Source organism: Dermochelys coriacea, chromosome 7, assembly GCF_009764565.3.
Source record: "Dermochelys coriacea isolate rDerCor1 chromosome 7, rDerCor1.pri.v4, whole genome shotgun sequence".
In the NCBI taxonomy this organism is placed as follows: domain Eukaryota; kingdom Metazoa; phylum Chordata; order Testudines; family Dermochelyidae; genus Dermochelys; species Dermochelys coriacea.
In genome coordinates this window covers 30,635,814-30,662,892 of record NC_050074.1, presented here as the reverse complement: position 1 = coordinate 30,662,892, position 27,079 = coordinate 30,635,814, and the positions used below count along the sequence as shown (strand labels likewise).

Genomic DNA, 27,079 nt, shown 5'->3' with positions numbered 1-27,079 from the left:
GGAGAGCAGGGGATTGCAGGTTGGGATAGAGGGGTATTGGCAGAGCTGTGTGTGTGTGGTGCCCAGTGCTGGGATAGCACAGGGCTGTGGATTGGGACTAGGGGAAGGGTGGTTGTGGCTTAATTGTTTATTAGGAGCCTTCGAGGTGCTAGAAGAGATGGGCGACAGAGATGATCCCCTGTCCTGTTCGTTCCCTCTGGGGCACGTGGCATTGGCCACTGTCGGAAGACATGGTACAGGGCTAGATGGACCTTTGGTCTGACCCAGTACAGCCATTCTTATGTTAACTGTCTGGTATTATCTGTTCCACCACCGATCCTTTTTGAAATATAAAATTGTTTCCTTTCTATCTCAAAACATTAGCTTTCTTCGGGAGGACAGTGTAATCCAGTAACTAGGACATTGGGCTGGGAGCCAACAACTCTGGGTTCAGCTCTTGGAGGGGAGTGGGATATGGGGGTTAGAGCAGAAGTGGATGAGCATCAGGACTTTTCCCCCTCTTTGTGCCTCAGTTTCCCCTCAGTCACTGTAAGAGCTGAGAATAGTCCTGATTCCCAGCCCCCTTGCTCTGACCACTAGACCCCACTCTCCTCCCAGAACCAGGAATAGAACCTAGGAGTGCTGACTTCTAGGCTTTCCCTCTGCGTTAACCCACTAGACCCCACTCCCCCACAAAGCTGGGAATAGAACCCAGGAGTCTGCAAAGCTACCTCATTATCCACCTTCATAGCCCTCCTCAAAACTCTCCTTTGCTGTGATGCCTACAAAAAATGTGCCAGTGGTCAGGCTGTTGGTGTGCTGAGCCCGCTGCCCATCACGCTGACCAGGACTGTCTCACGGTTTACTTGTACTTGCCCATCCGGCTCCATCCATCTCTTGTCTCTTGCCTTATCCTTAGGCTGGAAGCCCTGGGGGTAGAAACCCTCTTTTTGTTCTGTGCATTTAGCACACTGGGGTCTTGGTTCATGACTAGTGCTCCTAGGTGCTACTGCAATACAAATGGTACATATCAATAACCCTGACCCCCAGCTCAGTGCTCTTGTCCATTAGACCACAGTGTCTCGAACCATCCCATGCTGACAGCTCTCTGAATTCGGGAACCCATGTTGTGGGGTGGGGCCCATCTGTCCATCTCTGTCACCCACATTCGATAGCCAAGTCCTTTGCAGATGCACTGGAGATGGAGTAGCTGAATCTGATAGGCGTTAAGAATGATGCATCTTGACAGAGCCAGAGCCCACTGTATATCTTAATTAGCTGGCGTTCATTCCCAGAACACCTGCTCTTGGTTGTGGGGACTTGATGGCTCAACTTGCCAGCCTGATTGCATCCTGCATGGCTACGGTGTGTGGCCAGGAATCCTTTTCATTATTAGGTGTATTATGATAGCGTCTAGAGGACCTGACTGAGATCAGGACCCCATTGTGCCAGGCACTGCACAGACCCCGACTGGGATAGGGGTCACCGTTGTGCTGAGTGCTGCACAGACACTGGCTGACAGCGGGGCCCCGTAGTGCCAGGCACTGTGCAGACACAGAGTGACAGCTTCTGCCCCAAAGAGCTTGCAGTCTAAATAGTAAAATAAGGAGGGGAAACTGAGGCAGTGAGTGGGGAAGCGACTAGCCTAGCCCAGTATCAGGGGTCTCCACATGCTACCATAATACATATAATAACACTACAGCTCTGATTTCCTCCTGCAGGAGGTAGTGGTGGAATGTCGAGACTTAAATCCACTGGCTCTGCTGTATGGGAACACACCTCTTGAATCCCTGTCCACTGAGAACCCCACTGGGATGCTCCTAGGCTCTGCAGTTTAGTAAAGCATCACTGCATCTCTGAGCCAGACTGACTGCAATGGGGAACTGGGGTTATAATGGAATCTGTCAGCTGCCCCCAGCAGAGCAGTGAGCTCTGAGTGTGTGTGCATGTATGAGATGTTGCCCCCTGCTGGAGATAATGAGGTTGGTGTGAGTGTGTGTGTATAGTTTGGATTTCCCTTTGTGCATGTGTGCTAACTTATGTGTGTGTGCGTGTGTGTGCACACAGATTGGACTTCCCAGTGTATGTATGTTAAATGTGAACCTTATCCAAGCATCAGGACTCCTGGGTTCTATTCCCAGCTGTAGGAAGGGAGTGGGGTCTAATGGGTTAAAGTAGAAGGGGCTGGGAGTGAGAACTCCAGGGTTCTCTCCTTAGATCTGGGAGGGGAATGGAGTCTAGTAGTTAGAGCACTGGAGGGTAGGGAGCCCGGATCCCCAGGTTTTATTCCTGGATCAGGAAGGGGAGCAGAGCCTAGGGGTTAGAGCAGGGGGCAGATTTCAGCATCTGGATAGGGTGTGTTGAGGTTGAGGGTGCCTTGTGTGTAAAAGGAGACAGATGCAGATTGAGGCTTCATCTTCATGGTGGTGAATCATATTCGGATTTCTGCGAGGTTGGGGTCTTTGTCCCAACCAGAAACATGAGATGGGGCAGAGGCATCTCGCAGATTCTGTCCTATCAGTCGTAATGGGTGGCATCCAGACTACAGCAAGGGAAACTGGGAGTTAAGATTGGTCCCATCCAGAGCAGTGGGCTTGGGGGTGAACACTCATTGGGATGCCCAGGACCGCTTCCTCTTTCTCAGGACGTTCAGCTCAGGCTCCCTGCAGACTCAGGCAGGTGTCTTCACAAAAGAGATAAAAGATCAGGATAAAATTTTGAATCACAACACAGTTTCAGCACAAAATATCCTTTTTGTCCAAAATGAACATTTCATAAAGTCACAGATTCCAAGGCCATCGGGGACCATTGTGATCATAGTCTGACCTCCTGTAGAGAACACAGGCCAGAGATCTGCCCCAAAATAATTCCTAGAGCAAATCTTTTTTTTGGAAAAACATCCAATTTTGATTAAAAAATTGTCAGTGATGGAAAATCCACCCCAGCCCTTGATAAGTTTTTTCAATGGTTAATGACTCTCACTGTTAAAAATTGACACTTTATTTCCAGTCTGAATTTGTCTAACTTCAACTTCCAGCCATTGGGTTGTGTTAGATCTTCAGCTGCTAGACTGAGAAACCCATTATCTAATATCTTTTCCCCATGGAAGTACTTACAGGCTGGGATCAAGTCATCCCTCAACCTTCTCTTTGTTAGCTAAAAAGCTTGAGTTCTTTGAGTCTCTCACTATGAGGCATGTTCTTTAATCCTTTAATCAGTCACATGGCTCTTCTCTGAGCCCTCTCCAATTTATCCACATCCTTCTTGAATCGTGGATACCTGAACTGGACACAGAATTCCAACAGGATTTGCACCACTGCTAAATACAGAGGCAAAATAACCTCTCTAATGCTGCTCGAGATCTCTCTGCTTATGCATCCAAGGATCTCACTAGCTCTTATGGCCACAGCGTCACACTGGGAGCTCATGTTCACCTGATTCTCCACCATGACCCCAAATCTTTTGCAGAGTCACTGCTTCCCAGGAGAGAGTCCCCATCCTGTATGTATGGCCTAGATTCTTTGATCCTAGATATATACATTGACATTTAGCCATATTAAAATGCATATTGTTTGCTTGTGCCTGGCTTTCCAAGTGATCCAGATCACTCTGTATCGGTGATTTGCATTCTTTCTTATTTACCACTCCCCCATTTTTGTGTCATCTGCAAACTTGATCAGTGATGATTTTGTTTTCTTCCTGGTTATCAATAAAAATATTAAATAGCGTAAGGCCAAGAACCAATCCCTGTGGGACTTCACTAGAAACACTCCTGTTTGATGACGGTTCCCTGTTTACAATCACATTTTTAGACCAGTCAGTTAGCCAGCTATTAATCCATTTAATGTGGGCCATGTTCATGCTATATCTTCCTAGTTTTTTAATCACAATGTTGTGCGGTACCAAGTCAAATGCCTTGCAGAAGTCTGAGTGTATTACATCAACACTCTTACCTTTATTAAGGAAACTTGTAATTTTATCATAAAAAGGTATCGTTCATTTGACAGGATCTCTTTTCGATAAACCCCTGTTGATTGGCATTAATTACATCTCCGTCCTTTAATTCTTTATTAATCAAGTCCCGTATCAGATGTTCCATTAATTTGCCTGGGATCGATGTCAGACTGACAGGCCTGGGTCATCCCATTTACCCTTTTTATATATTGGCACAACATTAGCTTTCTTCCAGCCTTCTGGGACTTCCCCAGTGTTCCAGGACTTATTGAAAATCAACATTAATGGTCCAGTGGGCACCTGAGTCAGTTTCTGTTGAAATCTTCTGGCGTTTGTCAAAAAGCTAGAAAGGGAAAGTGTTCAGGCCTGGAGCAGATCCCATTATGCTAGGCTCTGTACAAACCCTGAACAAAATCCAGACAAATCACTCTAGCAAACAGGAGATGCCAGGTGCTCATAGCAATGCAGGAGGACAGTCAAAGCAATCATGGTCCCTTCTCCCCGAGTTGCTCAAAATTTTTTGTACGGGAAAATTTTCCATTGGAAGATACACCTTACAGACTAACAAATTTATTTGAGCATAGGGAAGTGAGCTGTACCTCACGAAAGCTTATGCTCAAATAAATTTGTTAGTCTCTAAGGTGCCATAAGCAAAATCTTAACACTTTTGGTTTCAATTTTATCATTTTGATATTTCAGTGTATTTGGTTTATACTAACAAAAACAACTGCCAGTTCTTCACTACAGCTTTTAGTCCCGTGATCTCAAAGCACTTTACAAGGGAGGCCAGTGGTGTTATCTCCATTTTACAGATGGGGAAACTGAGGCACAGGGAGGGGACATGACCTGCTCAAGGTCACTCAGCAGTCCCGTGGCAGAGCTGGACATAGAACCTACAAGTCCTGAGTCCCAAGCCAGTGCTTTAGCCACTAGGCAACACTGCCTGGTTTTTTGGACTTTGCTAATTCATTTAATTCATTTAATTTTTATTTTTAATTTAGGATTTAATTCTAATTTAATGTTCATTTTAAAATTATATTTATGCATATTATATTTTATATTATGTCATATATTGATATATATTACATTTAATAATGCCTAATATATACTATTTCATATTTTGATATCATCTAAGAGCAAAAATTAAATGAAACGATAAACTGGAAATTGATTGATTTGATGGGCTTAAGTCCAAATGTTCCAGGATTTTCGTTCTGTGGGAAATTTTGAAAATTCGCCTCAGAACGAACAAATAAATTGTGGAATTCCCCATAAAGTGGAAATTCTGGTTCCCGAACAATTCCAGGTCACCTCTAATGATATGCCACATGGTCAGCTTTGGTAGAATCTGGCTGGGGGGAGGGGTGTGCAGAAAGCCTGGGAGTCAGGACTCCTGGGCTCTAGTCCCAGCTCTGGGAGAGGAATGGGGTCTAGTGGTTAGAGCAGGGGGGGCTGAGAGTCAGGACTCCTGGGTTCTAGTCTCAGCTCTGGGAGGGGAGTGGGGTCTAGTGGTTGGAGCAGGGGGGGCTGAGAGACAGGACTGCTGGTTTTATTCCCATCTCTGGGAGGGGAGTGGGAGCTAATGATTAGAGTGGGGGGTGGGGCTCAGGAGACAGGACTCCTGGGTTCTACCCTTAGCTCTGCTGTGTTTTTTGGGAACATGGGCTGTCAGAAGGAGCCCAGGGCTCCAGTGCTGGGAGAAGTGATTTGTGCTGTTGCTGCGGAGCACCGCTGTGACAGCCTGCTCTGAGTGGTGACATTAGCAGCTATCTAAGCATGTCCCTTCCCCTCTGCACTGGGTCCCCATTGTTCCTCTGTGAAGTGAGTAATTACCAGACTTCCTAACGAACTCAGTGCACCTCCCACTCACTGATGGCGTGACAAGTTGGGGCAGCCAGTTGTCTGTTGAAATAGACACCCCCAGTATGAAACATTCATGGACAGCCAGAACTCCTTCTATTCCTGGCTCTGGGAAGGCAATGGTGTCTAGTAGTTAGAGTAGGCGGGTGGGACCAGGAGTCCTGGTTTTTATCCCAGCTCCTGTGGGTGATGGAATCTCGTGGGTAGAGCAAGGGTGGCTGGGAGTCAGGATTCTGGCTTCTATCCCCATCTCTGGGAGGGGAGTAGGTCTAATTGCCAGAGCAGGGGGGCTGGGAGTCAGGACTCCTGGGTCTTATTCCCAAGTCTGGGAGGGGAGAGGGCTCTCGTGGCTGATCAGAATGTCCCCTTCGGGATTTACAGTCCCGCCACATGACTTTGGAAGGCAGGCAGCTGTGAAATGCACCTTGGGAGCATCAGTATAAGCCTCACTCCTGAAATTACCAGTGCTACCTCCATCTCTTATTATGAAAAGACAAAGCCAGCGGCGGAGCTGCTGATGGGTTTAATTGTCTCCCCTTCCAGACGCCTGCTCTTTGTTGGCATCTGGACCTGCACAAGACTCCTTGGCAACCTCGTGGCAACCAATCCGTGATCCACTTTAAGCCACGATTTTGGCGGGCTGGGGGTCAGGACTCGTGGGGTCTATTCCCAGTTCAGGTGGTGAGGGGCACAGGGTCTAGTGGTTAGAGCAGTGGGGCTGGGAGTCAGGACTCGTCGGATCTATTCCCAGCTCAGGTGGTGAGGGGCGCGGGGTCTAGTGGTTAGAGCAGTGGGGCTGGGAGTCAGGACTCGTGGGGTCTATTCCCAGCTCAGGTGGTTAGTGGCACGGGGTCTAGTAGTTAGAGCAGTGGGGCTGGGAGTCAGGACTGCTGGGGTCTATTTCTAGCTCAGGCGGTGAGGGGAGTGGGGTCTAGTGGCTAGAAGACATAAAAAAGCAGATTTTTCCCTGTTATTCTGCATCTCATCAAGATCCCAAGTGTCATTTCCTGTTTGCGCTCTCCCCTTTCCCATCTAATTGAAGCAGGCTGCAAATGCCTCTAGTGGGCCACTGGAGCTTCCAAGCCTCCCAGCACATGCCCCCACTCCCTCTTGGTATAGCTGTCTGGGTGCCTCCTGCCTCATAAATGCAGATTCAGTTGCTCGGCAGGATGCCTGGCACTAGGGGGCAGCGTTTGCCCAGCAGATGCGCACAGTCTGTGGGTTCCATGCATTTCTGCCTGGGAGTGATGCATCTGAGCTACATCCAGAGCCCTGCTGGGTTATTTTCCTTCAGGGACAATGAATCGCAAATGACAGGATAAAATAACAGGCAGGGAATCAGGACTTATGAGTTCACGCTCCTGCTCTGTAAACGAGCTCCTAGTTGTTATGGCCACAACAAACTAATGGAGCCACTTGAAATGCAGTGGATTGAGGTTACTAAGAGCACTAAGAGCAGTTTTTTCCCACCAAATGCATCCGATGAAGTGAGCTGTAGCTTACGAAAGCTTATGCTCTAATAAATTTGTTAGTCTCTAAGGTGCCACAAGTACTCCTTTTCTTTTTAAGAGCACTAAAGATGCCTGTCAATAATGGGCTCTGCACAGATCCTGAGGGGGATCAGGGGCCCCATTGTGCCAGGTGCTGCACAGACCCTGAGTGAGATTGGGGCCCCATTGGGCTGGGCATTGCTCAGACATGAATCAGGATCAGAGCCACCATTGTATTGGGTGCTGCACAGACCTGGACGGTGATCAGGGTGTAGCCAGTGGAAGCTACAGGGGCCTTCACTGTGCCCAGCACAGCACAGCTACAATCTCAGATGTGGCCTCTAAACTACACCAGACAGAGGGCTGAGCAGCCCCTGGCCTCATTGCCCTGGGCACAGAACACAGCATCATTGCCCTGGGCACAGAACACGGCATCATTGCCCTGGCACAGAACACGCTTGGCGTAATCGGCTGAGAACTGTCTTTCCTGGCTAATGGGTTCTTCTTTGCAGCTTGATTAAAGCCCCCAAGACAAATGGCTGCTTACCCTTATTTCCTTTGCCTCTCAGACTCCTTCACGATCAGGGCTCTGTAAACAGGCTTCTATTTATTCCTCATCATGTTTAGCTTTTCAGCCAGTTTCATCTAGTTCAGTCTCATCCCTACTTGCTAGTCAGCGAGAAGGATTTCAAGTATCCTTCTCCTGTAGAGCCAGCCTTTTTCCTCTCCGCTCCCCCATTCAATAAAGCAACTGTGTTTGCCTGTCCTGGCCAAGATTGGGATCCTCAAGGTGCCTGGTGCTGTATAGACCCTGACTGGGAGCAGGGCCTCCATTGCGTGTGACGCTGTGCAGACCCCAACCAGGAGTGGGGCCCCATTGAGCAGAGCACTGCACAGATACAGTCCCTGCCCCAGATTGCTTACAATCTAATTTAACTAAGAAGGGGTGAGAAAATTGAGGCACAGAGAGAGGAGGGGACTTGGCCAAGGGCAATGGTAGAGTGGGAAATAGAGTGCTACATTCATTCAGCCTGTCTAGACTATGTCTCCATTGTGCCTGCATCTATGTATTCATATGGCCCTTCTTTCCCAGAGAGGAAACATGGCCCAGTGGTTAGATTACTAACCTAAGACTTGGGAGATTGCCATGGTCTCCCTGGGCCATTCACTTTGTCTGGGGCTCTGTTTCCCCATTTGTAAAACCAGGATAATAACACGTCCCTTCCTTCAGCCTCAGCCAGGGATCTATGTGGCACTTGGCCTAATGACGCCATGATCTGCGTCGTGTCTGTGCAGCACCCAGCACAATTGGGAGCCCCAATCTCGGGGGTACCTAATACAAAGCCGGGCCAGAAACAGTGTCTAAATTGCTACATTTGCATCTGGAGCCAACCCAGTCCAACTCTGAGGTGTCTCTGGCAGCGTCTACAGAGCAGCAGGTTCAGTGGGGGATTCCTCTGGAAAGAGACACCAGAGGGAGCATATGAAACACCAGCCACAGAGCGGGGCCATTGATCAATCTCCTTTACATTCCCAGATCCCCTTCAAACCCCAGCTGCTTTCACGTCTCCTTGGCTTCATTGCTCAGCCACTTCAGTGCACCCCAGTCAGGGTGCAGAGCTGGATGCGCTGTGCAAATAAGGCAGTGCCCTAATCTGCATATTTGAATATACATCACCTCCCTCAGCCTTTCTACTGGAAATAATAGGGATGCTTGGGAGCCTGGGAGCAGGCTCCCTGAATCAGGAGGCGCCTGGGTCTGATCCATGCATGTGCATGGGATGGCTGTCCCACCAGTTGGGTATGCAATCTCAGGTGCAAGAGCTTCTGGGATTGCAACCCAGCATTTCTGGTGCTGCTGCAAACTGCTGGGGGTCGTGCATGGCTTGATGTGCCCCCCACCTAAGGCAGGAAAGGACCGACTTCGCAAAGGCCTAAATTCGCTTCCTGCAAATCCAGTATTGGTGGGGTTATGGAAGCTCCCAGAGGGCCTGACTGAGATCGGGGGCCCCATCGTGCCAGGTGCCGCACAGACCCTGTCTGCAATCAGGGGCCCTGTCTTAGTGGGTGCCACACAGACCCTGAGTGTGATTGGGGGCCCTGCTGGGCTGGGTGCCACAGAGACACACCCTGGGTGACAGTCCCTGTCCTACAGAGCTCACAGTATAAAGAGAGGCTGGAAGCAGAAACTGATGTAAAGGGGCTCGTTCAAGTTCACCCAGGAAGTTTGGTGGCACAGTTGGCAGAGAATCCAGAAACCCAGGCTCCTAGCTGCCCTGCTGCTCTAACCACTAGCCCCCTCTCCCCTCCCAGAAGTGGAGATAAAGACCCAGGCGTTCTGACTGGCAGCCTTATCTAATGTCTATTATGCATGTTGCTACACTGTCTTTTCTCCAGCTGCTGATGTGCAGGAAGCTCCAGCCTTGCTGATCCCGCTCTTAAACCCACTCAATCGCCTCGTAATGTGCTTTCGTTTAATGATCAAAATGATATTTGATTAGGCTGCCTGTACTACATTTTTTCTTAAATAGATAATTAAGATATTATTCCTCTCAAGTTTGTTAGCAGGTAATTTAAGCTACAGGAAACACAGATGCATTTCCATGTGGAGCATCTCTTTATAGGAATCAACAGACAATTGGAGTGTTGCTCAAGTCTCAGGATGGGATGGAGATGTCAGATCCTGGTGCTAGTTTAATATATAGGGGAGTGGGTTGGATGCTGCTAGTCTCCACTGTTAGAGCACTGGGCTAGGAATCAGGATTCCTGGGTTCTATTCCCAGCTGTAGGTGGGTAGTGAGGTCTAGTGCTTAGAGAAGCAGAGGTGGGAGTCAGGACTCCTGGGTTCTAGTCTCACTCCTCTCCCAGAGCCAGGCAGAGAACTCAGGAGTCCTGATTCTCAGCCTCTTTTTCTGTAACTATGAATCTCTACTCCCCTCCCAAAACTGGGCATAGAACTCTGGAATCTCACCATAGACCAGAGGGGGGAGGGAAAACAAAGGCACAGAGCAGGGAAGGGACTTTCCCAAGATTACTCAGTAGATCAATGGCAGAGCCAGGAGTAGAAGCCAGCTCCTAGTCCAATGCCTGTGTCACTAGCCCGATGTCTTTCTTAGCCAGGAACTCCTGTGATGCATGAGCCATGTGCAGACGGGGCTCTCCCTTCCCCAGATGCTCCCTCTTTGAGCTTCAGCCACAGCAGGGGTAGAAAAACCTCCACAGTCTGATGTGAGCCAGCTCCATCAGGGAGCAGATGTTCTTTTTACACTACGTTTACATCACTGGGGTGGGAGCTGGGTTGGCAGCTCGGGGCAGTAAGAACAGATAGCTCAGCACGGCCCCCGGGCAAAATAACCACATGCTGCGGGGAAGCGAGTCCAGTGTTCAGGCTTGGAGGAGGCAGGTTGTGGAGCATGGTTGTAAACCAGATGTAGTCTGCACTTACTGTGCGGAAGGACACAGTGTCCTCACCCAGCAGTCTGCACTGGCACAGGGGCGTGGGACCATGCTCCTCCCACAAAATAAGCCCCACCTACTCAAGACAGCAGAGTGAGCTCTGATTCACAGCATTATAATAGATTTCTGGTACCGCCTAGGGGCCCTGATGGAGATAGAGGTCCCCTTTGGGCCAGGCACTGCACAAATGCTCACTGAGATTGGGGCTCCCATTATGCCAGGTGCTGCACAGACACAGTGAGAGACAATCTCTGCCTCCAAGAGCTTACAGTCTAAATTAGCAAAGGGTGGAAAGGTAAACTGAGGCACACAGAGGGGTGGGGACTTGCAGTAAGTAAGTAGCAGAACCGGAAATAGAACCCAGGTGTCCTGACCTCCTACACTGCACACTCTAGCCTCCTAGGCCCCGCTCCCCTCCCCTAGCCGAGAACAGAACCCAGGGGTCCTGCTTCCCAGCCACACTGCCTTGTTAAGGGGGAAAAATATCATTGCTGTCCATGCCTCTTAAAATTCAGGAGCCGCCGAACAGTTAAAACATCTTTAATGAGCTCCATGCTTCATTATCCTCTTTATGGCTGTCTGGCGCCCCTTCCCCCCTGCCCTGCAAAGATTGAAATGCACAGTTAATCCATATTCTCTGGTCTGTTATTTAATTCTCGGCTTTGCACTGACCCCCGCTGGTTGCTCTGTTCAAGGATTTTCTCCACCCTCAGCTCCCCTTGAATTCCCAGCCGCCACAGCTTGCGGGCTCCCTGTTTAATTAGCAGGCGTGGGTTGGATCAGAGATGCTCTCTCTCTGATGTCTTAGTGCCGCTGCAGGGAGAAGGTCCCGGTCCTGTCAGTCTAGTCCAAGGTCATCCCCGGGGCTGTGATGAGGCGAGGCAGATTTTGTATCTGTAATTCATCATCTGGGTCTTAAACAGGCGAGGGAATGGAAGAAAAAGAACCTGGGGGCCTGACTCCCAGCCTGGCCTCCTGCTCTAACCACTAGACCCCTCTTGCCCCCCCAGAGCTGGCGACAGAATCCAGGTGTCCTGACTCTCAGTCTGGCACGCTGGCCTCTCCTCCCTTGTTTTCCAAGCGCCATCTCAGTATTTGCCGCTGCAGCTCAGCATCTGCTCAGCGGGACGCAGCAATGCTACAGTTAGTCATGTTCCTTGCCATATCCCCGGCTCACACGCGTCGCCCAAGCTGCTGGTGTGTCTGCGAGGGACGGACAGACGCAACAGCCACGTCTTCTGTCCTCGCGTCACCTGGATTTCACACGCACACACACACACACACACACACAGAGATTCAGGGAGCATATTGGCCGGTGCTCAGGGCTCCTGGATTTTGTCCCCTGCTCTGGAAGAGAGTGGTATCTAGGGGGTTAGAGTGGGGAGTGGGGGCTGGGAGCCAGAACATCTGCGTTCTATTCCTGCAGCTGGGAAGAGAAGGGGAGTCTAGAGGCTGGAGCAGGGAGGGCAGGAGTGAGGGCTTATAGATTTTATCCTCTGCTATGGGAGGGGAAACTAGTGGTTAGAAACAGGGGCTGGGAGTCAGGACTCCTGGGTTCAACTCTGGGAGAGGAGCGGGATCACCATGAAATTTCAGATTTAAATAGCTGAAATCATGAAATTTACTATTTTAAAAATCCTATAACCATGAAATTGACCAAAATGGATTGTGAATTTGGCAGGGCTCTATCCATGAGGGGGCAGCCTGTGCTTGCCACCTGGCCACCTGCACCTCAGCTGAGACGAGGTTATCTCTGCTGCCCTTCAGTGAGATTCGGCCTTTAAACTTATTGCTGGAGGTGGAGTTCTTGGTACTGCAGTGTGAGGATTACCCAACAGTCCATCAGGGATCAGGGGAGCTTATGCCAGACACTTAGGTCCCCTGCAACCTCCTCTGCCCTGCTGCGGATCATAACCATGTGGAGGGCAGAGCGTGGGATCTCCTTTCCAGCCATTGCTGGGGGAGATGCGCTTGTCATGGGGCCTCAGCTTTGGGAGGGAGAGGAGTAAGTGGACTATGAACAGCTGTTGGCTCTTCATACTGTGAACTCTTCAGGGCAGGGATGCTCTCGTGTGTCTGGGCAGCGCCTGGCACTACAGGGGCCCTGCTCTGGGTTGGGGTCTGTGCAGTGCCAGGCACAATGGGGACCCCAAGCTCAGTTGGGGTCTGTGCAGTGCCTGGCACAATGGGGATCTCAGGTATTACCATAAAAGTGCTAAGAGGGCCCCAAAGAACTCAGGACCCCCTTCCCATGGCATAGATAGTGGCAGCCTCAGCCTGTTCCTCGCCCCGTTCCAGTGGCTGGGTTCCCCGGGGAACGGCCTGTTTATTTCTGATTGAAGAGGGGAGGGATGAGGACTCTGCAGGGGTTCATATTGCCAGGCTGAAATTACCCGCTTATCCTAGTGCCCTTGGCTGAGAGCTCTGCTTCCATTATGGCTAGTTAATGTCTCTCCTGTAAGGAACCATGCCTCCAGAGAGGCAGGCCTGCTAACTTTGTCAGCATTCTTGGAGAATGTAACCTGAAGTGGATAGCCAGGTTAGCTGATCCCACTGCGGCTTAATGGCTGGAGCACTGCGCTGACAGGAAAGAGACCTGAGTGCGAGGCCTGCCTCCCCCGAGGAGCTGATTCCCCTCCCACACTGTCTAGTTAGACTGCAGGGTCTTTGGGCCCAGGAGCTCTTCTCGCTGGCTAGCCCCCATCCTGCTCAGGGCCTCGGCTGGAACCCCCAGAGTAATGAACGGTGTGAGGCAGGGGGGTGATCATCAGCACCTCTGGGCACAGGCTGAGCAGTGGAGGCATGGCTGTGTATCTCCCTCCAAAGGGTAGTGGGATTGCCTGCGGTGGAAAGCGTCTCCTCCTGACCTCCTGGTGCGAGCCCCTCTCTCATTTCACAAGGGGGCTCCCAGCATAGCACCCACCCCCTGAATGGTTTGCCAGCAGCCACTAGGCACATGCCAATCCTCCAGACTTCCCCTGTTACATTTTATCCGGACCTCCCTGGATTTAACAGAGCTGCACGTCGCCTGCTGGGATGGAGGACGCAGCAGCTGGCAGAGAAAGCACTGCAGTTGCTGCAGTCATACTAGATTCCAGTGCTAGGGGGAAAACGACATAGAGAGAGAAATTGTCTTTCCTCCCATCCCCCTCTGTTTGCAAAGCAACATTAACTGTGGTCCCAGTCGTGCCACAGGGATTCCGAGCTCTCCCTGGCAGCAGCCGTGAATCTTTCATTACCTGGGATCCCTGGACAGATGTGGGGAAAGAAACGGTTTTTGCAAATAGCCTGGGTTCAGTCCAACGTGAATGCAAGCAACGTGTGCTCTGCAGGGCGCGTTTGAGTCACATTGGATAAGGCGAAGGGAAGCTGAGCCAGGAAGAGGTTGGGAGGCTCAGGAACCGGCACAGATCAGTGGGGGACAGGGGTTGCGGGGAATGGCTTTGAAAGCTGCCTCCTAGAGGAGGCGTGGGCCACTGGGCAGAGGGTGAGGAGGATGGGGGGAGGGCCAGCAGGGGGTTATCAGAGGGAGGAGCGGGAGATCAGGGGCAGCGGGGGAAGGAATCTGTGAGCCTGTGGTTACACTGTAGCAAACACATATCCCCAATGCCCAGTGTTTGGCTCACCAGGGATAGCTTAGTGGATATCAGAGCAATGGTCTCATCTACTCAATATCCGGCTCCCACCACCAGCCCAGATCAGGCCAATGGGCCCACCTAGCACCTCCTGCTGCCCCGGATCAGACAGTGACCCATCTAGCCTAGTAGCCCCCACAGTTCCCCTGCATGCGAGCAGGTCAGTGGGCCCAGCTGTGACCGTATCCCTCTCCAGCAGGGACCAAGTCTCGCTGCTCCATAGGAAGGTGCAAGAAATGCCCTTAATTGACAATGGACAGCAGGAAAGATGCTCAGCAAGAAGGCTGTGGCAGAGAGGATAGAGCACTGGGCTAGGGGTCAGGACCCACATGTCTTCTAATTCCAGCTCTGCTATTGACCTTCCCCTCTCTGCGCCTCAGTTCTCCAGCTTGGGTTGCCAACCCTCCTGGTTTCACCGGGAGTCTCCTGGAATCGGGCTCTATTTCTCGGAAGCTACTGAAGCCAAACCAGGAGATTTTAGGCCGCTAGAAGTCTGGCAGCGCTGCGGGGCTAAGGCAGGCTCCCTGCCTGCCCTGGCCCTGCACCACTCCCAGAAGCGGCTGGCAAGTTCCTGCAGCCCCTGGGGTGGGGATCAGGGGGTCTCCGTGCACTGCCCCTGAGCTCTGACTCCGTAGCCAATGGAACTGCAGCCAGTGGGAGCTGTGGGGTGCAGCACATAGGGGCAGCACAAAGAGCCCCCTGGCTTCCCCCATCCCAGGGGCCACAGAGACGTGCCAGCTGCTTCCAGGAGCAGTGCGGGGCCAGGGAGCCTGCCTTAGCCCCGCTGCACCAGCGCCCGGAAGCCTCCCGAGGTAAGCGCCACCCAGCTGGAGCCCTCCCCCCTCCTACACCCCACACCCCAACCCCCTGCCCCAGCCCTGAGCCCCCCCCACACCTAAACTCCCTCCCAGAGCCTGCACCCCACATCCCCTTGTGCACCCCAAACCCTTGCCCCAGGCCAGTGAAAGTGTTACCTCTCGGCATCTGAAATCTCCCTGCGCAGCATCTTCTGGAGTCAAGTGCTTTGGTTGAGAGGGCTGGGATCTAATTAAGAGCCATATCCTAACGATGTCTGATTGCACCCAACCGGGATTTGGCTGCGAACCAGTCAGCCAAGCTGCCCTGAGAAGGTGTCACAAGCTAACCGCCAGGGACGGAATGAGGCCACGACAGCCGCTCACCTGTCTGCTTGTTTGTCCCTGCAATGCCCTCCCTCACCCACCTCCTGGGAATGGGATCCTCACCCCACTTGGCCGAGAGGACCTTGCCACTTGCATCCCCAGAGGCAGTCTCCTTCCCCCACGAGAAGCAGCAGCAAGGGAAACAGAAACCAGGAGTCCTGACTGCCAGCCCTCCTCTGTCCACTAGACCCCAGTCCCTGCACAGAGCCAGGGATAAACTCAGAAGTCCTTACTTTCAGCCCCCTCCGCTCTAAGCACTAGACCCCACTCCCCTTCCAGCATCAAGGATAGATCCCTGGAGCCCAGAGTTCCAGTCACTCTGCTCTAACCACTAGACCCAAGTCAGGAATAGAACACAGCAGCCCTGTCTCCCAGTCCTGTGCTCTAACGCAGACCGCGGCAGCTCTGTATATATTTGCCACTGAGAGACACAGTTAGAATGCTCAGACCCTCATGAACCCCTAATCTCCTTGCAGGTAGGATATGAAAATGCCGGCACCGTGGAGTTCCTGGTAGATAAATATGGCAAACACTACTTCATTGAGGTGAATTCCCGGCTTCAAGTGGAGCACACGGTGACAGAAGAGATCACAGAGTAAGTGATGCCTCTCGCGCCCCACTCTGTGGTGGTGGGGCACCTTCTTAGCTGTCTAAACAGAGGGATATGGAGTAGGAGCAGGGAGGTGGTATTAGCTCTGTATATGGCATCATCTGACACCGGTCAAATGGACTAAAAACTGGCTAACTCATTGATCTCCAGCGGGAGACCCATCATCAAATGGAGATATATCTAGTGGAGTCACACAGGGATCTGATAGATAGGTAGACACTGAAGTGTGCATCATTAGGGTTCAGAAGTAACACCCAACAGAGAGAATTATGTGTCAGTTCCCTCTTTTTGGAGTGATCATCTCAGGCTCTCTGCAGACTCAGGCTGCATCAGTGACACTCAGGGCAGCTCTCCCCTCTCAGAACGATTGGCTCAGGCTCTCTGCGGACTCAGGCATTGGTGACACTCACGGCAGCTCCCCCCTCTCAGAACAATCGGCTCAGGCTCTCTGCAGATGCAGGCTGGTGTTGCTGCATCAGTTACACCCTTGTCACATTTTGAAGGTTTTCTCTGGAACCATAAGCCAGGCCGACTTCTTTTTTTTTTTAAACGAAAGCTGCGATTTTGGGGCGTGAATGTGGGGTGGTCACCCTGGCCCTCTTCTCTCAGTTCTGCAGCAGGAATATTTTATATACTACAACCTATGTACCCAGCAGCTCACAGTCAGGGCCAAGACCCATCTCCTGCCCCACACAGCTGATGATCCTTGCAAATAAGGTAGACACAAAGCCTAGGATGAGAAAGGTGGGCTGTGGAGAGGCTTGGTAGTTGGAGGAAGGATTTGAGAGGTGGAGGGGCATCTGGCAAATGCAGAGGGGCAAGGACCAACCCTTGGGAGGAGGAGATGAAAGGATGGAGGAGTGTGGGAATGTTGTGTGTGACATATGGGATGGAGCGGGGAAGAGGGTGCCCTGAATCCAAACGCTGCTTGCTGCCCCATCTCAGACCAATAGGTGCATCTAGCTCGGCCTCCCATCCTGCCGTTCCAGATCAGACTAATGGGCCCAACCAGCCAGGTATGCCCCAGAACCTGTCTCTTCTGCTTTGATGCAGGGATGTCTTCCTGTTCTGTGTTTGTACAGCACGTGGCACAATGGGTCCTGGCCCATGACTGGGGCTCCTAGTGCTAATGCAAGCCAAATTCCATCAGCATATAACGTATGCACTAGAATAGCCCTGTGCCCGGCTCATAGCCTTGTGTGATATGCTCCGGAGAGCTGAATTTCTGGAGAGCTGAGACCACATCTTGGTTGCTGTTGTATGAGCAGGCAGTTCAGCAGGCCATTAAAGGTGGATGTCACATTTGCAGTTAGATGCAGACCAAGACATTGGGCTGAACTTGCAGCATTTGCCTCCCCAAAGCTCGGGCACGTTTTCAAGCACACAGCTTTAGACTCCGCGCTCTAAAGGAGAAGTGGGAGCCCCCACACTCCGCCTGGGAGGGGAAGAAGGAAATCCTTCCTCCCAGGTTGACTGGCATTTCAGCAGAGCTGCCACCAGCAACGACAGAGGCTCTGAGGCTTGGGTGTTCCAAATCCACAAGTTATATCGTCTTGAAAATCTTCAGGTTAGTGCAGAAAAAAAACCAGAGACCCCCGGAAATATCACCGCACTGGCTTTAAAAATCACCACCTCGGCTTAAACATTATGAGCTTGGCTTAAAAAAACCAGCAAGAAGGTCCTTTAAAATCAGGAAATTGGCTAAGGAAATAATGAGATTTTTGAACATTCATCTTGTTTTTTTAGTTTTCCCTCTGGTTTTGGAGCCCTTAAGGTTAATCTTTTCCAGGTTTTCTCCCCCACTGCGAAGGTTAGAAAATTACTTCAGAAAAGAAAAAGAAAGTTGAGTTTCTCACAAGTTCATGACTCCAGGAGCTGGTGCTTTAAGGAAAGTACTGAATATCATGAGGCTCGACAATGCTGGGTGCCTGAGTCCTATGTGCTGAGATTGTGATTCTCCTGGCGTGTTGTTGTTGTTTATATAGAGGATTTGGCCAAATTTGATTTGAATTTTTCATTGTTTATAGTGACAGATAATAGCGATGTTTATTTTAATGCTTTTTACAATTTTTATTGATTTAAATGTTCACAGTTGCAGGAAATTATGGGGAGGGCCACAGAATGGGGGAGTGAGACAATAATTATTGAATGACAGGAGACGCTGAGATTCAAAAAGTCAAAGCTTCATAGCCATTAAAACACAAATGGTCAACGTCGCAAATAGACCAAGTAAATCTCCTTAAATCAAATTTGAATAAGTTTCCGAGCAGCATTTTTCGTACACTGCCCGTCTATACATTTCCACTGTTGCGTTTGGAAGTATTTTTGTGTGAGTTTGTGTGTGCGGTGAAACCGATGTTTACAGATTAAAAATCTCATCCTTTCAAGCCTATTCAGATGATGGTAGCAATCCAAAGGCCCAACTGAGATCCCCCTCCCCGCTCCCCACATTGTGCTGGGTGCTGTACAGACCTCCCTGATCAAAATCGGGGCCCAGAGCGCTGCACATTTAATTGCTCAAAACCCATACATAAATAATGAAATAAATAATGAATGATAAAATAATTATAGACTGGAGGAAGGATGGCCCAGTGTTTAGGACTCTAGCTGAGGACTTGAGACACCAGGGTTCACTTCCTGCTCCACCACAGACATTGGGCAAGTCACTTATCCTCTGGGTGCCTCCTTTTACCCATTGTACAACAGAGATCTCTGCTCTGCTCTGCCCTGCCTACCCGAGGAGTCTTGGGGATAATACATTACTACTCATGAGGCACTCAGACAGTGTAGCGATGGGGCCATGTAAGTGCCATCGATAGACCCCACTATCAAGCCCCGAGAGCAAAGAATGGCTGCACAGTTATTGAAACCCCAAACACACTGTCACCTTGTTCAGTTCATCAGCACTCCCAGCAGGGTGATGTCTGGCCCCCGGTTACGAGGCCTTGCCACGTGAGCGGGTGAGAGACAGCCCAGACTGCAGCCAGAGTGGGATCCTTTCTGATCCTGCTGGCTAGCGGGTGCCTTGCTACCAGCATGGCAGCCCCCACCACCTGGGCATTGTCTGTGCTGATGAAGGCCTGGAGGTTATGCATCAGGATGAGAAGTCATCTTGCCATGATCTCGGCCAGGTGTGCTCGGCAAATCAGATGTGTGCTTCTATCTCAGATACTTATCTTGTCCCCCCATGGCCCCTGGCACTTCTCTAATGCATTATCCTCACAACCCCCGGGGGAGATGGGGCAGGGCTATTACCATCATTGTGCAGATGGGGGAAACTGAGGCACAGAGCAGCCAAGGGCCAGCTTCGCAAAGCTCCTTAGGGGCTAGACCCACAAAAGGATGTAGATGCCTAAGTCCAACATTTAGGTGCCACTGAAACTGTTCAGCCCCCTGCAATTCCCTGCCGGTTGGTACGTACACACCCACTGACTCCTGATGGCACACAACAGATTACAGGCAGCTTGGAGCCTCGCACAAGCCAAAACCCCAGCAGCCCTGAAGCAGGATTCTCACACTGTGTGTTCCCCCCACTGTGTTCCCCCCACTGTGTGTTCCCCCCAGCTTGCCAGTGGGCCCTGATTCTGTAGGTGTGCTTTGAGCATGCTCAGGATTGGGCCTTGTGCAAATGACAGCATGTGTGTAAGTCTGGCTCAGAATAGATAACAGCCCAGTGGGCTGGGCACGTACCTGGGCTGTGGGAGATGCGGTTGGAATCCTCACTTTGCCTGAGCCCATGCAGGGACTTGAACACATCTTTCCACAGCCCTGATGAGTGCCCTGAGTGCCAAGCTCTTGGCTATTCAGGGGCAGGACTCTCTGGTTTTCCATGAGAAAGGGCCGGCCTGTCTTAGGCACCCAACTCCAGGAGAGGGCTCACAGATGAGTGAGGTGCTGGACCATGAGCTCTGCCCTTTTCCTCTGCATTTCACCCCTGGCTAGCTGAGCCAGCTCCCTGCGCAGCTTGCTGGCTTCTGAGCATCCTTTCCTTACACGCAAGGCGTGGGGCGCCTGACTTGGAGCCAAGAACTCCGCTTGGCAGCAGGCCCCGTGGGAGCACTCAGGCTTAGACACTGCAACCCAGAAGTACCTCTGTGTATCTCGCCCCTCGTGTCTGGTCCAGGGTTTGTGACAGAACCCAAGTGGCCCATGCTAGCACCTGAACTGCTGCACCATCCTTTGTTCGTCCTGCAAAATGGGTGCAAACGAAGCCAGGACCATTTGTGGCTTCCTGAGCAGTGGCGAATGTAGCTCAGAGTGGCTCAGGACCAACATCCAGCTAGTGCAGCAGCCTGTCTCTGCCAGTGCCCAGCACTAGATGGCAAGTTTTAAACACACACTAGATACTGGACTTGATCCTGTGGGAGCTGGGGGAAATGGAATGGCCTGTAATAGACAGAAGGTCTGACTGGATGGTCTAAGGTGTCTTCGGGCCGTACAGTCTATGGATCTGTGTCTCACAGGAATGCCCCTTCCAAACTTTTTTCCAACTCGGGGTCACTTGGGAAGCTGGGCTTATTCGAAGAAGGTGCATTTTCCTACAGCCAGAGGCAAGGTCATGTGTATTGGGACAAGAAATGTCAGCTGCACCTACAAGATGCAGGGGGGGGGGAATCTGAGCCCTGGGACTCAGGGACTCTGGAAAGGAGTCGGATCCTGGTGAAAACCAAGTGACTGTGAGCTCCCAATGTGAACGGGGAGCCGAGATTGAATGCAATCCTGGGGTGAATCAGCAGGCAGCATTGAATAGGAGCAGGGAGGTGACCTCACGGCACAAGTGACTGGGATGCTGCATCCAGCTCCGGGGTGTACCCACTGAAACATCGCAGAGAAAGAGCCATAAGAGGGGTCTGAGGGCTGGAAAACTCTGAGACTTCTTAGCTGGGTCTGACTCTGATAAATAAAACAGCTGACTGGCTCAAGCCCCCTGGCCCTTAAAGGGCCAATCATCCTATTATAGTCTCATAGACCTGAAGAGGGCAGCGGGGCAGGATTGCAGCTATGCGGGAGTGGCTAAACCATTGTGCTCACTCTGAGGCGACTGGCTTCTACTCCCTTCACTGCCAATGAGCGTGTGCAAGTCATTGCCCCATCCTGGGCCTCAGCATCTCCTTTTGTAACAAAGAGGTAATGACAGCTCATCTCGCCCTAGCTGGAGGATCCTGTATAAACAGCTCCAGTGTCCCACCCCAGAGGCGGCTGCATCTCAGCCCTGGGTGAGAGACCTGTATAAACAACTCCTGTGTCCCACCCCAGAGGCGGCTGCATCTCAGCCGTGGGTGAGGGATCCTGTATAAACAGCCCCAGTGTCCCACCCCAGAGGCGGCTGCATCTCAGCCCTGGGTGAGGGATCCTGTATAAACAGCCCCAGTGTCCCACCCCAGAGGCAGCTGCATCTCAGCCTCGGGCAAGAGATCCTGTATAAACAATGCATGGACCACAGCCATGTCTAGAGAGAGAGTCTCTTGGCAAAGCCAGGCACTATAATGAATGTGAAGTTGTTATCAATTAGCTGGATATTGGGAGATTAGGAATGGGAAAAGGGCGGGGGGGGGGCGCTGTGTGTTTCCAGGGGCATTAACAATGCCATAAATCCTCATCAGCATTGGACATATGCAGCCAATTAGAAAAATTAGCTCTAATTAGCGGGATGCAGCCTCTGGCTTTACAGTTCCCCAAGCAGCCTTCTCTACTCCCAGGGAGGCTCTAGCCAGGCCATGTGTTCTGCTGACAGCATGCTTCGCTACAGAGGGGTCGGTGTGTGCCTGCCTGGGGGGCTCTGGGGATTTCTCTCCCCAGTCTGTCTGGCCTCAGGGGTCTCCCGGAGATAGGTACATACAGGGCATGCGGATCATGGTCAGGGCAGTTTCCAAACATCTCCTCCACTGTTTGCCAAGTTGCTCTTAGTTTGAGCTGGGGCCCTAGAATGCCCCCTTCTGGGAGAGGCTGGGACTGGATTAGCCAGAAGCTCCCTCACAGCCACTGCTCCTGCCCTGCTCCCTAAAGTGCCCCCTGCTGGGACAGGCCAGGACTGGAGGAAGCAGGAGCTCCCCCACAGCCAGTGTGTCTGCTCCCTACAGCGCCCTCTGGTGGGACTGGGGTAACCAGGCGTAGCTTTCACAGCCAGTGTTCTCACTCCGCTCCCTCCAGCGCCTCTCCCGTGAAGATGACACTAGCAACTTGGTACTCCTGGTCACCACTTGGAGAGTAGTGAGGAAGGATTGAGGGGTGGTGTCATTCATTTCCAGCTGAGGGTGTCTGGCCCTGGCCCCATGCCTGGGGGCGCTGGCATGGCAAGGAGGAGGCTGGAGGCGTCCGCGTTCCTTTGCTGGAGTTGGGAAGCAGAATCTCTTTGAAGTTTCAACCCACGGAGCTTAGGCTGAATGTAAATCTTAGCCTGGGTGGCTCGAGCAGCTATGAGGGGGAGTTGTTAACACTTTGGGGCTGGAATGAGGTTTTAGCTCTGAGACTTGATTGAAGTGCTGCATGAACCCCGTGCCCCCCCGCCAGGCCAGCCTCCTCTCTGCACAGTGATGCTGTGAAGTATTTGACTCTCAGAGAAATGGAGGCATGGAAGGGTAAAGGGCTGGAGGACTTGCAGCCCCCCATTCTAACCACTAGACCCTATTTCCCTCCCAGAGTTGCGATAGAACCCATGAGTCCTGGCTCCGAGAGACCACCCCCACTAACTGCTCTAATTTGCAGCATTTGTGACATTGTTTGGTGGCTGTCAATGTAACATGGCTCAGCTCAGGCGCTGTTGTATACTAGGGTTGCCAGGGGTCCGGTTTTCAACTGGATCCAGTCGAAAAGAGACCCTGGCAGCTCCAGTCAGCACCGCTGACCAGGCCGTTAAAAGTCTGGTTGGCACGGGGCTGGTAGGCTCCCTAGCTGGATCTGCACGGCTTGCAGGAAGCAGCTGGCATGTCCCTCTGGCTCCCAGGCATAGGGGCAGCCACAGGGGCTCTGTGCACTGTCCCCACCCTGAGCACCGGCTCCGCAACTCCCATTAGCTGGGAACCAAACTCCCAGCTGGAGCCCTCACCCCTTCCTGCACTTCAAGTCCCTGCGCCAGCCTGGTGAAAATGAGTGAGTGAGTGAGGGTGGGGGAGAGCAAGTGACAGAGGGACGGGGGAATGGAATGAGTGGGGGTGGGGCCTCGGGAAGGGGTGGGGCCACATGGAAGGGGCGGGGCAAGGGTGTTTGTTTTGTGCAACTAGAAAGTTGGCAACCCTATTGTATACACTAGGAGCAAATCAGTTTAAATGAGATGGTTCTCAGGCAGTGGCCTCTAACGTCTAAGAGCATGGATTGGGGGTCAGGACTCCTGGGTTCTGTTCCTAACTCTGGAAGGGGGGTGGGGTCTACTGGATTGGAGCAGAGGTGGACTGGGAGTCAGGAAACCTGGGTTCTATTCCTGGCTCTATCACTGCCCTTGGGGAAGTCTGTTTGCCTCTCTGTGACTTAGTTTCCCTGCCCACCCATTGTCTGTTTCGGCTGTAACCTCATTGGGACAGAGACTGTCTCTCACTGGGTGTTTGCACAACCATGGGCCCCAGTCTTGATCAGGGTCTGTGCAGCGCCTGGCATCTACATGTTGCTGCAATACACACTGTGATGATAAATGGGAATGCTGTATCCAAGCCACTTCTCTCCTAGCCCTTTGGGGAGTGGGGGGGGATCTAGATCATAATGAGAGACCCCAAGTCATGCCCCATTGCTGCTCCTCCTCCCCGAGCCACCCCACCCTGGCTCTATGGTTTATGGGCCGGTAGAGCCATACCTAAAAATAGCCATGTAATGCTCTTGAAATCAGCTCTCTCTTTCTCCGCCCTAGCATGCGTCCAGCTCTCCATTGTGCGGTGGAGGGCACTGCTGCTCCCAACCTTGTTGCTTTTATTTTTTCAGTCTGGTTTTCTTCCTGAATTGTGTGGGCAGCCCCTGGCCTGAGAATCCAGGCTGAGCTGATGGGCTGGGGAGCCTGCCTTGCTTTTCTCTTTGCTTCAATTGTCTGTGAGGGAGGTGGGGCGGGGGGGGGCAGCAGGAAGGTTATCTCTGTCTTGGATGGCTGGGGGGCTTCTTGGTGATTTTTTTACATGGACCCCATCACTTCCTCTAATCACCAAACTCTGCTTCTGTCCCAGAGCTGGGGAGAGAACCCAGGAGTCCTGGCTCCCAGCCCCCCTGCTCTAACCCATTCGACCCCATTCCTGGGTGAGGGTTTCTGGGTTCTATTGCTGGCTCTGACAGGAAAGTGGGGTCTAGTGGCTAGACCAGAAGGCTGTGGGGGTCAGGACTCTGAGATTCTATTTCCATCGGTGGGAAGGGAGTGATATCTAGTGGTTAGAGCAGGAATTGCTGGGAGTCAGCTGGCTCTGGGAGGGAGGTGGGGGGAGTGGATTAGAGCAGAGGACCTGGGAGCCAGGACCCCTGGGCTCTCTTCCCTGCTCTGCCACAGACCTCAGGCAAGTCACTTAGTCTCTGTGTCTGTTTCTCCCTCTGTACACTGAGGATAATGGCGCTTCCCCACCACACAAGGGTATTGTGAGGGTTTGTGCATTGCCCGATGGCAAGGTGCTGGCACATGACAGCGCTGCATCCGAAAGTGCTAAAGGAGTTGGCAGATGTGAGTGCAGAACCATTGGCCATTATCTTTGAAAACTCATGGCGCTCAGGGGAGGTCCCAGATGACTGGAAAAAGGCTAATATAGTGCCCATCTTTAAAAAAGGGAAGAAGGAGGATCTGGGGAACTACAGGCCAGTCAGCCTCACCTCAGTCCTGGAAAAATCCTGGAGCAGGTCCTCAAGGAATCAATTCTGAAGCACTTAGAGGAGAGGAAAGTGATCAGGAACAGTCAGCATGGATTCACCAAGGGCAAGTCATGCCTGACTAACCTAATTGCCTTCTATGACGAGATAACTGGCTCTGTGGATGAGGGGAAAGTAATGGACATGTTATTCCTTGACTTTAGCAAAGCTTTTGACATGGTTTCCCATAGTATTCTTGCCAACAAGTTGAAGAAGTATGGGCTGGATGAATGGACTATAAGGTGGCTAGAAAGCTGGCTAGATTGTCGGTCTCAACGGGTAGTGATCAATGGCTCCATGTCTAGTTGGCAGCCGGTATCAAGCGGAGTGCCCCAAGGGTCGGTCCTGGGGCTGGTTTTGTTCAATATCTTCATTAATGATCTGGAGGATGGCATGGATTGCACCCTCAGCAAGTTTGCAGATAACACTGAACTGGGAGGAGTGGTAGAAACATTGGAGGATAGGGATAGGATGCAGAGGGACCTAGACAAATTAGAGGAAGGGGCTAAAAGAAATCTGATGAGGTTCAACAAGGACAAGTGCAGAGTCCTGCACTTAGGAGAGAAGAATCCCATGCATCGCTACAGAGTAGGGACTGAATGGCTAGGCAGCAGTTCTGCAGAAAAGGACCTAGGGGTTACAGTGGACGAGAAGCTGGATATGAGTCAACAGTGTGCCCTTGTTGCCAAGAAGGCCAATGGCATTTTGGGATGTATAAGTAGGGGCATTGCCAGCAGATCAAGGGACATGATCGTTACCCTTTATTCGACATTGGTGGAGCCTCATCTGGAGTACTGTGTCCAGTTTTGGGTCCCACACTACAAGAAGGATGTGGAAAAATTGGAAAAAGTCCAGCGGAGGGCAATTAGGGGACCGGAACACATGACTTATGAGGAGAGGCTGAGGGAACTGGGATTGTTTAGTCTGCGGAAGAGAAGAATAAGGGGGGATTTGATAGCTGCTTTCAACTACCTGAAAGGGGGTTCCAAAGAGGATGGATCTAGACTGTTCTCAGTGGTAGCAGATGACAGAACGAGGAGTAATGGTCTCAAGTTGCAGTCGGGGAGGTTTAGGTTGGATATTAGGAAAAACTTTTTCACTAGGACGGTGGTGAAGCACTGGAACGGATTACCTAGGGAGGTGGTGGAATCTCCTTCCTTTGAGGTTTTTAAGGTCAGGCTTGACAAAGCCCTGGCTGGGATGATTTAGTTGGGGATTGGTCCTGCTTTGAGCAGGGGGTTGGACTAGATGACCTCCTGAGGTCCCTTCCAACCCTGATATTCTATGATTCTATGACAGGAACTGGGGCCAGACAGGGACTTGGTTAGATGGCAGCAGTGCTTAAAGTCAGAGCAGTTCGCTTCAGGTCTGAGGCCCAGTCCTTGGTGGTTGCCAGCAGAGTCAGGGTCCTGGTATCAACAGGTTCTGAGGTTTTCTGACTGTTCTGAAACTTCTGGGGACAGCCTTTGTCAAAGACCCAAGACCAGCATATTGGTCTGATCTGGGGTCGGGGGAGGGATACAAGGCTGGATGGCCCCCTAGATCTGATCCAACACAGCAGGAATTGGGTTAAGGGGGGGTCAGATACCAGGTTAGATGGCTCATTGGTCTGATTCTGCATGACAGTGCCCACGTTCTTAGATAGCATTGGGGGGGCTGCTGCCCCCTGCTGGAGAAAATCGGGCTGGGGTCAGTGTATGTGCCCCCTGCTGGAGACAATTGGGCGGCTGGTAGGTGTTGTGTGCAATTGTTTTTGTGGGCACACGCGCTAGGATCCTCTCTCTCCTTTCCCAACTGTGCCCTTGGAAAGTTTCCATCTGCTCTTCTTAATTCTCCAGCGCTGGTGCAAACAAATTGGTCTCTCCTTAACAGCACAGGTTGCTCAGGCTTAACTGCTATGTTCTGAGGTCAGGGCCAGACACACAGAATGTACTGTGTTCATTATCTGGCCCAGCCATCCAAAACTGCCAGCCACCTTGCACCTGGCTGGGTTGCTGCAGCGTTAGCAGAGATAATTTTGCCTCATTTCTTGGGGGGGAAATCTAATTTGAGGTGGCAGGAAATCCAAAAGCAAACAGATCTCGTGGCACTGAAAATCAATGGGGC

General features: G+C 51.6%; 1 protein-coding gene across 9 annotated transcripts in view; it reads left to right on the top strand.

Moving 5' to 3' along the window:
• PC (pyruvate carboxylase) overlaps window positions 1-27,079 on the top strand; it is a 240,543-nt gene that overhangs the window by 117,697 nt on the left and 95,767 nt on the right. For all 9 annotated transcript variants that reach the window (XM_038408867.2, XM_043519549.1, XM_038408865.2 and 6 more), the window contains one exon: window positions 16,032-16,150. In XM_038408867.2, the coding sequence (XP_038264795.1) occupies window positions 16,032-16,150 (119 nt within the window). The remainder of the gene's footprint in view (window positions 1-16,031; window positions 16,151-27,079) is intronic.